The sequence below is a fragment of the Neovison vison genome, chromosome 12, assembly GCF_020171115.1.
Source record: "Neovison vison isolate M4711 chromosome 12, ASM_NN_V1, whole genome shotgun sequence".
In the NCBI taxonomy this organism is placed as follows: domain Eukaryota; kingdom Metazoa; phylum Chordata; class Mammalia; order Carnivora; family Mustelidae; genus Neogale; species Neogale vison.
Window position 1 is genome coordinate 128,465,821 of NC_058102.1, and position 10,678 is coordinate 128,476,498.

The 10,678-nt window shown below is 44.9% G+C and overlaps 1 protein-coding gene across 1 annotated transcript in view; it reads right to left on the reverse strand.

Annotated features, from left to right (window-relative positions):
• NEBL (nebulette) overlaps positions 1 to 6,231 on the reverse strand; it is a 357,048-nt gene extending 350,817 nt beyond the window's left edge. Inside the window, exons 1-2 of the mRNA XM_044228985.1 lie at positions 6,090 to 6,231; positions 4,748 to 4,842 (exon numbers count right to left, since the gene is read on the reverse strand). Of these exons, the coding sequence (XP_044084920.1) occupies positions 4,748 to 4,842; positions 6,090 to 6,158 (164 nt within the window). The 5' untranslated portion in view covers positions 6,159 to 6,231. The remainder of the gene's footprint in view (positions 1 to 4,747; positions 4,843 to 6,089) is intronic.
• Positions 6,232 to 10,678: the final 4,447 nt, after the last annotated feature.

The window sequence follows — 10,678 nt, forward strand, 5'->3', positions numbered from 1 at the left end:
AACTCAATTTCCTTCTGTGTCCTCAGAGCACGCTTTAGTAAAGGCACTGATAAGGACTGAGCAGCAGAGGAATGGTGGGTGAGAGCTAGGCCTAGATCATCGCCCTCCAGACAGGCTGGCTGAACGGCACTGACCATTCTGGGCGGCTCCGAATGAGCGGCACTGGCTCAGCATCTCCCAGGCTGAGAGGCCATAAATATTCACAAGACGAATGCTAACACAGGCAGAGTGAAAGTAAACACCACGCACAGCTCCCACTGTTTTATTTTTAACATCTCCCAAAATGATGTTAAGTGAAACTATTTGCTGAGAGGGAATCTTATTTGGAAAGATAGTTAAACATATTGAGCACAGATATTTCTGTTCTTTCAGCCCCGTATTCAAAGATACACTTGACACAGATACCAGGTATATCCAACGTGGGCAGATCAGAACAAATTCTCGGCCCCCAAAAAAATTTCCACCAAAGTGATGACTTGGGGAAATTATTGACAAGGTCCTACTTAAAACTACTGCATCATTACAGGGGGCCTCCCCTGACCTAAAATAACTAGATTTTGGTGCCAGTACGTGAACTGGCCATTGACATTGTTATTTAGAAGTTATAATAATTCTCAGAAAATCTGAAGAAATGAGGTATTTTTTAACAAACACGTAACAAGTGCAATTTTTACTTGCACACATGGTAAGTTAAATAATTTATTTGTAGAATGGCCTTGGGGTTTATATTCTTTGGGTAGCTTGTTGGGTAGTTTAATCTGGTATATAAATTCACATACAAATACGAGGGTTTTTTTTTATCTAACTATGTGTTGTTATTTTCTCAGCATCTCTTAGCAATAACAATGCTGCCTAGTCCTCTTTTCTTTGCAAATTCCACGATGAAAAAAAGTCCTGAATGTGCTGAAGAATCCACCGCCTGCTTATGAAACATAAAGGCTATGAAAACATGGCATGTATTCAAGTAGACCAGTTTGTTTTTAAATATTTTAATAGTGTGCATGACTGCATTAGAAGCTTAATGTGTATTATGCCGATCTTACATCTAGTGTGTAATACACTTTGATCATTCTATCAAAAGATCAGAATTTAAATATTATGTAAATTATATTTTATATGTGTTCTTCTCTGCATGAAATCAAACAGAAAACCTGTTTCTTCTCTAAACACATGAGAATATAAACAAGCAACATATTTAAAGTGAAGAAAATACTCGCTACTTCATCCCATTAAAAAAATGCCCCCAGGTATCAATTAAAATAAAAAGCGTTTACATAGTCTTAAAATAAACTTAAATGTCTGTTTATCCTTCCAAACTATTAAGCATATTCTTGATATTTATTTTAAAGGTTTTTTTTTTCCACAAGAAATGCCATGTAAATCCATTTCATGAAAATTCCGACAGATTATGCAAATCAACACAAATGAAATTGAAGGGGGGGCACCTGGGTGGCTCAGTGGGTTAAAGCCTCTGCCTTAGGCTCAGGTCATGATCCCGGATCCTGGGATCGAGCCCCACACCAGGCTTTCTGCTTCATGGGGAGTCTGCTTCCTCATCTGTCTCTGCCTGCCTCTCTACCTACTTGTGATCTCTGTCTGTTGAATAAATAAAATCTTAAAAAAAAAAAAAAAAAAGAAAGTGAAGAATACTGAATCTTCAATACTCAAAAAAAGTTGTCGTTTTCACAACTAAATATAAAGTATGAAACTTAATTAGAGCAGCTATAAAAGACATTCTTAGGATAATTGGGAGAAATGTGAAAATAGGATTTTAGATATTATGATATTTTGGTTAATATTCCTAAGTGTGACAAGAGCTCTATGACTCTTTAAGAAAACATCCTTACTCTTAGTGTGTGGATGATGTAGTTTTCAGTAAAGAAACAACAACATACGAAACTAACTTGATGTATGAAATTGACAAATGGTCTGACAATGATATATTTGGACATATAACTGAATAGAAATATGAAACAAATGTGGCAAAATGTTAATAATAATAAAAAGTGGAATTTCAGTGGAAGATATACAGATGTTTGTTGTATTATTCTTTCAACCACTTTGTGTATATGAAAATTTTCACAATAACAAATTGAGGGGAGGAAGAATCGTCATTTTCATTTAAACATGGGCATATATTGACTCTTGAGCCAAAGGGTACAGATAAAATATTGCTCTACATGGAAACAGAATGTTTCATTTTCCAGTAACAGTATGCCTCAGAGAATCAATTTTCCACCATTGACCCAGAGAAATTATGGCAACCCTTCTGGCCAAGACCACAGGGAACAACAGCTGACTGACATACACCACCTGAATTAGAGCAGAGGCATGAGAATCCCCAGAGGGTAATCCACACTGCCCAGCGAGTTTACATGGCAACCTGTGCCATTGGAAAAATAAGGGTTGAACATAGGGACCTTCCAGTCTGGAACCTTCACAGCAAACAGAACCTGCAACTTTGCCAGGCTCTGTTTCTGGAGACAGAATAGCAAGCTGTGACATGAACTTAAAGCTAAAGTAAACAAATTGACACCATCAATTCGAATCATTCACCCACTAAAGCTAGATTTCTGTCTTCCCCTGTCGCTCTGCTCAATAAAGTGCACCACCAGGTTTCATATTAAGCAAGAAATCTGAGAGGCTATCTCCCAAATTCCACTTAAACCTAATACCAAAGTATGTGAATTACATAAGAAAGTTGAGAGAGAAAAACCTGTAAGCATTTGATTTAGACATACCCAAAGTATTTAAAACGAGACTCAGTCCTATGAAACAACACAGCAGGATGTTCCCCACCTACAGTTACAGGCATTTTGTTTTGGGGTCCAAATCCCACCAGTTCTGGGCTCTAGTCCACTATTAGGTCAGAGTGCAAACCAGCCATCCATGACTTGCTGCAGAATCTGATAATCTTTTTTAATTGGACTGAACTGAAACCAAGAATTAAGCATTGAATTGTCAAGTTGCCCTATGAAACCAAACGCTCTCTCCTCCCGTTGTATCTCTTTTTTTTCTTGGCCCTTTATTTTTATCATTTCTTTTCTCCATAATTCAATTCTTTATCTTTAGGTACATATTTGTGTGTGTATATGTGTGTATGTATATACGCACATAATTAGATATGTATATATGTTCCATCGTGTCATATTAAATGTAATTGTTCTCTCTTCAATTTCTTTTTTTCCTGTCCTTCCTCTTTTCTCCCAATTCCTCCAGGCCTCCCAGGCCACCCAAAGGCATTGTTATCACCAGGTTAAACTCCAGGCTATGGAGCTGTAAAGAATCTTGACGTGGCCCATAAAGCCTGATCGAATCAGGCCACAGGCTGGAGGAGTTAGGGGGAAATGGCTCACTTTCCTTTAAACTAAAGAATAATTATCTCGTTTATGAGTTGTAGGAGACCCTTCCCATCTAGGTACTGCTGACTGCCTTTGATGTTTAACCAGACCTTCATACCTCTCTTTAAGAGAAGCAGGAGACCATGACACTGAAAGCTCATTCGGGCTTCATGTTATCCCGATGAAAGGCATGGCAGAGGAGGGTTGAAAACATTGATGAGTTTGGGCAACATCTGTGAACTTATCCCAAAAAGTCCTGAATTCTGTTCAGTGCCTCATTTTCTGATTTCTAGTCTATCCATAAGCACTAAGCTAGAACCAACAGAAACACAAAGAGATTTAAAAAAAAAAAAAAGTTCTTCCCCAGAGAGGTACGAGCACACATTTGTTTATCGAAAAGTTTACTATCTGTGAAAACACAGTCCCATGACTGAAGTGTCAATAACTATGAACCCTCCATGTCTAGAAGACCAGAACCAACCTACTTCAAAAACTCTAGAGGAAATGAATCTCTGGCAAGATTCCAGCCAAAAAGCTAGGGATCTTCTGCCACATCCAGGCCTGAGAGGAACAGGGAAGAAGGCACCTCAGTCATCAGGGCCAAAAGTTCACAGCTGAAAACACTCTGGCCTGAGAGGATGCTCAAGAAGTAGAGAGACACATGCCCCAGGGCAGCAAGGGAGACATTTGGAACCAAAGGCCAATGTTTACCCATCTCCAGATTAGAGATATGACCTGAGCCCTTTCCTTAGTCTGTAAAGATTAAATGTGTCAGGATGCATAAAGTGCTGAGAGCAGGGCCTCGCACATGGTACGCACTGTGGAGATGCTAGCTAATTCCTAGGAGTATAGGCTAAAAGCATGCCTACAGAAAAGCCTGCCCCAAAAAAGGTTACCTTCTTTAATCCCCACCAACAGACCTACTACTAACCGCCAGAAATACCTATGTCTCGATTCTTCAGTTCCCTGTGCAAGCCCTGGGATGTCTGGAGTGGTCGCGGCTGAGATGAGGCGAGACTCCTCTCCCTAGCAACTGGGTTCAGATATAAAATTGCAACATGGCAACATCATATGATTAAAATGGAAAGCTGACATGCACTTCAGAGCCCACACTTTCTCAGGGTGTAGTTCTGCAGCTTCTAACAAATGTTTCCAACTCTGCAACACCTCAAAAACAGACTTTGTTGAAGACACACACGAATTACCCTCTACATTAAGAAAGACATCCATCCAGCCATGACCCTCCAACAGAGTACCTGACCCCGGAGTGTGCGGCATAAACAAATCATTGGCCACTGCCCTGCCTGCCCCACACCCTGAGTCAGGTCTCCAGAATAAGGCAGATCCACTTGCCTTCCTTCTCGGATGCCGACCCACACCTGGCACGCTATGTTGACAATACTTACGCATTACAATAGGGCTTCTTTTCATAGCCTTTGTAGTTGTTCATGTTGAGAGCCATCTTACAGACCTCACAATGGAAACATCCTTTATGCCAGTACTGAAAAAAAAAAAATGTAAAAGTTCAGTACAATGCCAGCGCTTTCCAGGATGGGTACAGAGAGGGGATATTTTTAGTGCATTGCCGCCCCACCCTTATTTGAAAATACTATAACAAAATGATTGTAGGTAACAGGAGATGTGTTTGCCTACTTTCACTTAAGTAAATGAGGCAAGGCGCTATTAGAATTGAGTTTTAAATGAATCCCCTCCACAAGTACAGACTCTGAGGGAAGAACCGCCAAGGCTCTCCCCATAGCGCACTTGTATGGGCAGCCAGAATGGAATCCTAACCGGGCTGATGGAGAAATGGAACCTGTGCAGTGGCTTCAAAAGGAAGACGAATCCTGTTCAAAGGGCCTGAACATGGTGTTTGTAGCATCTCAACAAATGTGGGTCCACCGGAAGTCAGGCCACCCGAAGGAGCAGGAGGGGGGGCCGTGTAAGTACCCCTAGGCGCCCCCATCCCTGTCCAGCTCCTACTAAATTGTGGGGAGGGGGGACTCAGCCCGGTCTGACTGACGAGGTGACGGGGTGCCCTCGTGAGGCGCTTCCATCACCACAAGCTTATCTCCCAGGGACCGCCTCCGGCTGGTTTCAATGATCGGTCACTCCGGAGAGCGCAGGGGTCGTCCTCTCAGGCTGTTCTACTCCATCTACACCCGGGAAGGGCAGGGAGCAGGGCTGCGGGGGCCGGCCCGAGGCCACTTCCTCTGGAATTCCCCAGCCGGGTGGATGAACCCCCCGTGGGTCCTGCCCGCCGCGCCGAGCCAGGTCTCCGGCGGGGATTATTCTTAGCAATGCCGCAGCGGCTGCCCCACGACAGGTTAATTATTATTTGCCTCGCCGCCGACACGGGAGGCGCTGGGGCGGCGGTGAGGTGGGTGCGGGCAGATCCTTGGGGCGGGGATGCGGGGCGGTGAGGGGCAGGAGTGGAGGTGGGAAGAGGTCCAGCCTGGGCTCTAGGGACCCCGGGGCCGTGCTCCGCCGCGCGTCCTGCGCGGCGCAGCCCCTCACCCTCGCTGCCCGCACCCCGACGAAAACCCTTGCCGCTCCAACATCACCAGCGCCAAGCGTGCTGTCTTGATACTGCTGCGGGCGTTTTCCTTTGCGTGCCCTCACCCTGTGCCAAGACCCTAACAAACAGAGACCCACTCCTCTCCCTCCATCCCAGATGCCAAAACTTCTCGGAGCAGGTGCAGCCCGGCGCCCGGCAGGTCCGGGCTGGCCCGGCGCCCCCTGGCTCACCTTATCCAGGCAGTTGACTTTCTCCGTGGGATACACGACTTTTCCGCAGCGGGCGCATTGGGGGTTCATTGTCGCGGTTCCCAGGGGCGGCGGCTGTGCGACAGCGGCTGGGGGCTCCGAGGAGCCGCTGTGACATCCCCCGGAGAGCCCCGCACCGCCTCTGGGCAGGCGGGAGGGCTGCCGGCGGCCGGGCGCCGGGGTCGGGAGTCGGCGCCGGACCCCTGGCGAGCCGGCCGCGCAACTCGCGGGAAGGGCGGCGGGGGCGCGGGCGGGTGTGCGGCGGGGCCTGGCGCCGGGGGGCGGCCGCGCTCGCTGGCCCCGGCTCGGCTCCGGCTCGGGCTCCGCGCCGCTCGCTCTGCGTCGCTCGCACTCCAGGTACCGGTGACTCACACAGACACTGGCTCCCGCCCCTCGCGCTCACTCGCTCCCCCGCCTCGCCGCCGCCGCCGCCGCCGCCGCGCAGGCCAAACCCACCCGCGCGCCCGGACCCAAGAGGCAGGGAACGAGCACGTCGGGCACCGGGGAGGGAGGGCGCAGCGGGGGGAGGGGGCGGCGAGACCCGGAGAGCCCGGCAGACAGCGGCGGGCTGCGACTGTGAGGCCTGGGGGCGAGCCTGGTTCCGCAGCCGCCGCCGGGGGCGGCCAGGTGGGCGGCGGCGGGGGAGGGAAGCGATGTGGGTGGGAGAAACGCGCTGGGCTCTCAGACCCGCGCACTCCCTGCCCTTCCTCTTCTGTCTGCTGCCCCAGCCGGGTCACCCCTGCGCAGACCCGCGTTCCCGGTACCCAGAGGACGCGGGCTTGAGCCCGCCCTCCGCCTCCAGCCCCCGCACGGCGGGCAGCGGCGCACCAACGCCCCACGCCGAGCCGGGTCCCGGCCGAGTCTTTCCGGCCGCGCGCAGCCACGCGCTGGGGCCCAGCCGCCGCGACACCTGCAGGGACCCCCCGCGGGGCGCCGCGCGTGGGGTCGCGCCTGCTCGCGGGGGCGTCTTCGGAGAAAAGCGGCCCCCGCGCGCCTGTGTGAGGTCGTCAGACCCTAGAGGAGGAAGCGACTTCTCTCACTGGTCCCCAGCCCCTGCACTTTTTCTATCTATTCTTGGGGAGCGGGTGGTCATTTTAGGCCCCTGTCGAGCCTTTCTGGGTTAATAAACGGTCGTCATTCGTTCCGCTGTGCGTGTGTGTGTGCGTGTGTGCACTGTTTATTTTTACAGTCAAACGGCACAGAATCTACGAAAAGTTCTTCACTTGCAGGAAGGGAAGCAATTACGAACCCATGGTCCTCACCAGTAAATCCAGGTAATCAAGCTCAAGGCTGAGGTAGAATGAAACCAAACGGAATAGAATAGAAATCAGTTTTAAGTTTTAAAAAGATCTCAGGTTATTGGACTCGCTTTATAAAAAGCAGCAAAATGGAGCTACGATGCCTGAGTTCAAAGCCCAGGCCTGCCATTTACAAATCCTGTGACTTTATGCAACCGCTTAGCGTCTCTATGCCTCAGTATTCTAATCTACGAAATGGGGATAACGTAGCACTACAGAAAGAGCTCCTCCTCTCCTACTGTGAGGATTAAATGAGTCAGCAGTTCTGAAGTGCTTCAAGCTGCCAGCCTCTCGGGGAACACTACATAAGTGTCAACAAGGATTATCACAGGTTGGGTACAACAAACAAGCAAACACATTCCGTTGCTAGCACACAGATAAAGACTCAGTAATGCCACACAGCAACTACTGTGACAAATATTTCTGTCATTCTTTTAAAGTCATAGCTGCAGCCTTTCATGAAAAAAGAAGAATATTGATTTCTGAGCCTCTGTGGCCGTCTGCGCTGATGAAATCTCATTCGTGATGTTGCTGTGCTGTTTGACTTTTCAAAAGAGATAATTTCTTAAAGGAGATTCACCAGTGCAAGAGCCTTTGAACCCCTCACTGCCCTGCTCACAAATCCCCCTCAAAAGCAAATAAAACAATAATTTGCTGTCAGAGAGGATCAGTTGTCATTTTAAAACACCTCGGAGCTCTTTAAAAATGCCCGAGACCATGGATAAATCTGGAGGATTTTATGCTAAGTGAAATAAGCCAGACAGTGAAAGACAAATACTTCAGGGTATCACTTATATGTGGAACAAGAAAGAGAGAGAGAAAGAAAGAAAGAGTAACTTACAGAAACAGATTTTTTTTTTTTAAGTGGTTGCCAGGGGCTTGGGAGTGGGGACAATAGAGGGAGGTTGGTAAAAGAATAAAAGCTTTGAGCTTTAAGATGGATAAGCTCTGAGGCTCTAATATGTAACATGGTGACTACAGTTGAGAACACCATATTTTATAAATGAAATTTGCTAAGAGAGTAGAACTTAATTGTTCTCATCAAAAACAAGGTAAATATGAAAGATGATGTATGTATTAACCCAACCGGGGGAACCCCTTCACAAGGTATACATATATCAAATCATTACACTGTATGCTTTATATATCTTACATTTGTATTTGTCAATGATACCTCAATAAAGCTGAGGGGAGAAGAAAGGATATGTATTCTTAAATAGGATATTTATTCTTAAAAAAAAAGAAAGAAAGAAAACAAAGGCCAAAGAAGGGCATCTATGATCATCTGAAAGGCATAATCTTTTTAACATTTAGATTCTCATGACTATAAATCATGGAAATAAAATATAAATAATATATATTTATATAAAATATATATTTATAAAAAATTAAAATCCTATTCTCTTTTCCAAATGGTGTGCAAAAAATTCTGAGGAAGATTGATGGTGATCATGACATTTATAGCTGATTTATCAGGTCTTCCAACTATGAATTATATAATTTCTTAGCCAACCAGCATCTATCATAATGCAGGACACATAGTAGGTACTGATTAAACGTTTGTTGGAAGAAAGTATGAAAAAAATGAATATATTATAATTGGAATTAACTATGATGTTCTATTCTCCCAAAAGTAAACAAACGAATGCTTAGAGTTGTATTTTCCTCTCACATCTGCTTCTCTTACTATTTTCATTTTCTGCATTAAGCCAGCTTCTAAGTTTCTTAGTGTCATTTTACTGATGTAAGAGGAATTTTAATACCATCTGTCTTAAAAGGACTTCTTTATTTCAAAATTCAAAGTACTATAAACAAGAGAATTGGCAGAAACCTGTCATCTGGCCCAGCCTTCCTCCTTCAAGCAGATGAATGATTTAATTATCCACTAGGGAGACCTTTTGCCCCTTTCATGTCTTTTTCACTTGACTGGTCAAGAAATTGTTCCTTACGGTAAACATACCCCAATATCTCTACTTTAATTAAATCCTTTTCCGCTGGCTTGGACATCCACAGATATAAAGCACAACTGACCATCATGACCCTCATGAAAACATTTAGATACTTATAAAATTATATTTTTCTGTAGCTAAAATTCCCAAATCTATTTACTTTTACCTGTGGGGCCTATTTATACAGAACCTATTGAAGACCAGATAATCACCTTACTATTTAAATTAAATAAATTGAACTTCAAATAAAAGCTTCCATGAGCAGTTACTATTACAGAAAGCCAAAAAGCACTTTGACAAACATTACCTCGGGCACAGAATATGACAGATTGTATTACTGGTTCACAACTTTTTGGCCCCTTCCATCCTGGCAGTGTTTCCTATAGGCATAGTGTATTTCTCCACTGCAGTGACTCTGTACTTGACCATGTGACTTCCTTGGGCAATGGAGCAGACACTTTAAGGTACTTGTACAGTTCACCTCTGTTCTCCCACCCCTTGAGCTCTGGCACCCAGCCATGAGAAAATCCCAGGGAGTGGCTGCTTTATTGACTTTGCCCAAGAACGAAAAGACCTATCTAACCAGTAGAGCACAATTGAGTTCTGTCAACCCAGCCGTACCAAGCACAGCCACAGCAAGGCACAACCTTCACATAATGAGAGTAAAAAATAATTGTTGAGCCTTTGAAATTTCAAGGGTTTATTGTTACTGCAGCAAAAGCTGACTAATACACCAATGATGAGAATTGAAGAAAAATGCTTTCAATTTCATCAAAAACAAGGACCTAATAGGTTTACATACAAGATTCAATATGTGTTTTGTTTTATTTTGTTTACCTTCCTAAAAGGCATGCTATTAAAAGTATAGTGGCTATACAGTACAGCTCTTATTATTAATTAATTCACTATTCATTCCCTCATTATATGAAGCTTTATTATGTGTCTTCTGTTTGTCAGACATTATGTAAAATTGCATACATTTTTGCCAGTTGGCTCAAATTCATCATGAAGGCAAGTTTTCCCAGCCAACAACTTTGATAAATAAAACTAAAGAAAGAGAATAAGTTTTAGCTTCGTTTGATAGCTGTGCCTGAGCCTTAGCTTAATGAAACATTTCTCCAAAGATCTTACACACTTTAGAGAAATTATCTCATTTACCATTACAGTATTCCTGCAAGTCAGTGAGAAAAAATAAAAACATTAAGCAAAATTCTAGATTCAGAAGCTGTTCTAGAAATAATTCCTTTCATTCATTCATTCAAGATACAGTTACTGGTAGGCAGGTCTTAGGTATGAGGGGATGCAATGGGGAATAAGGCATAAT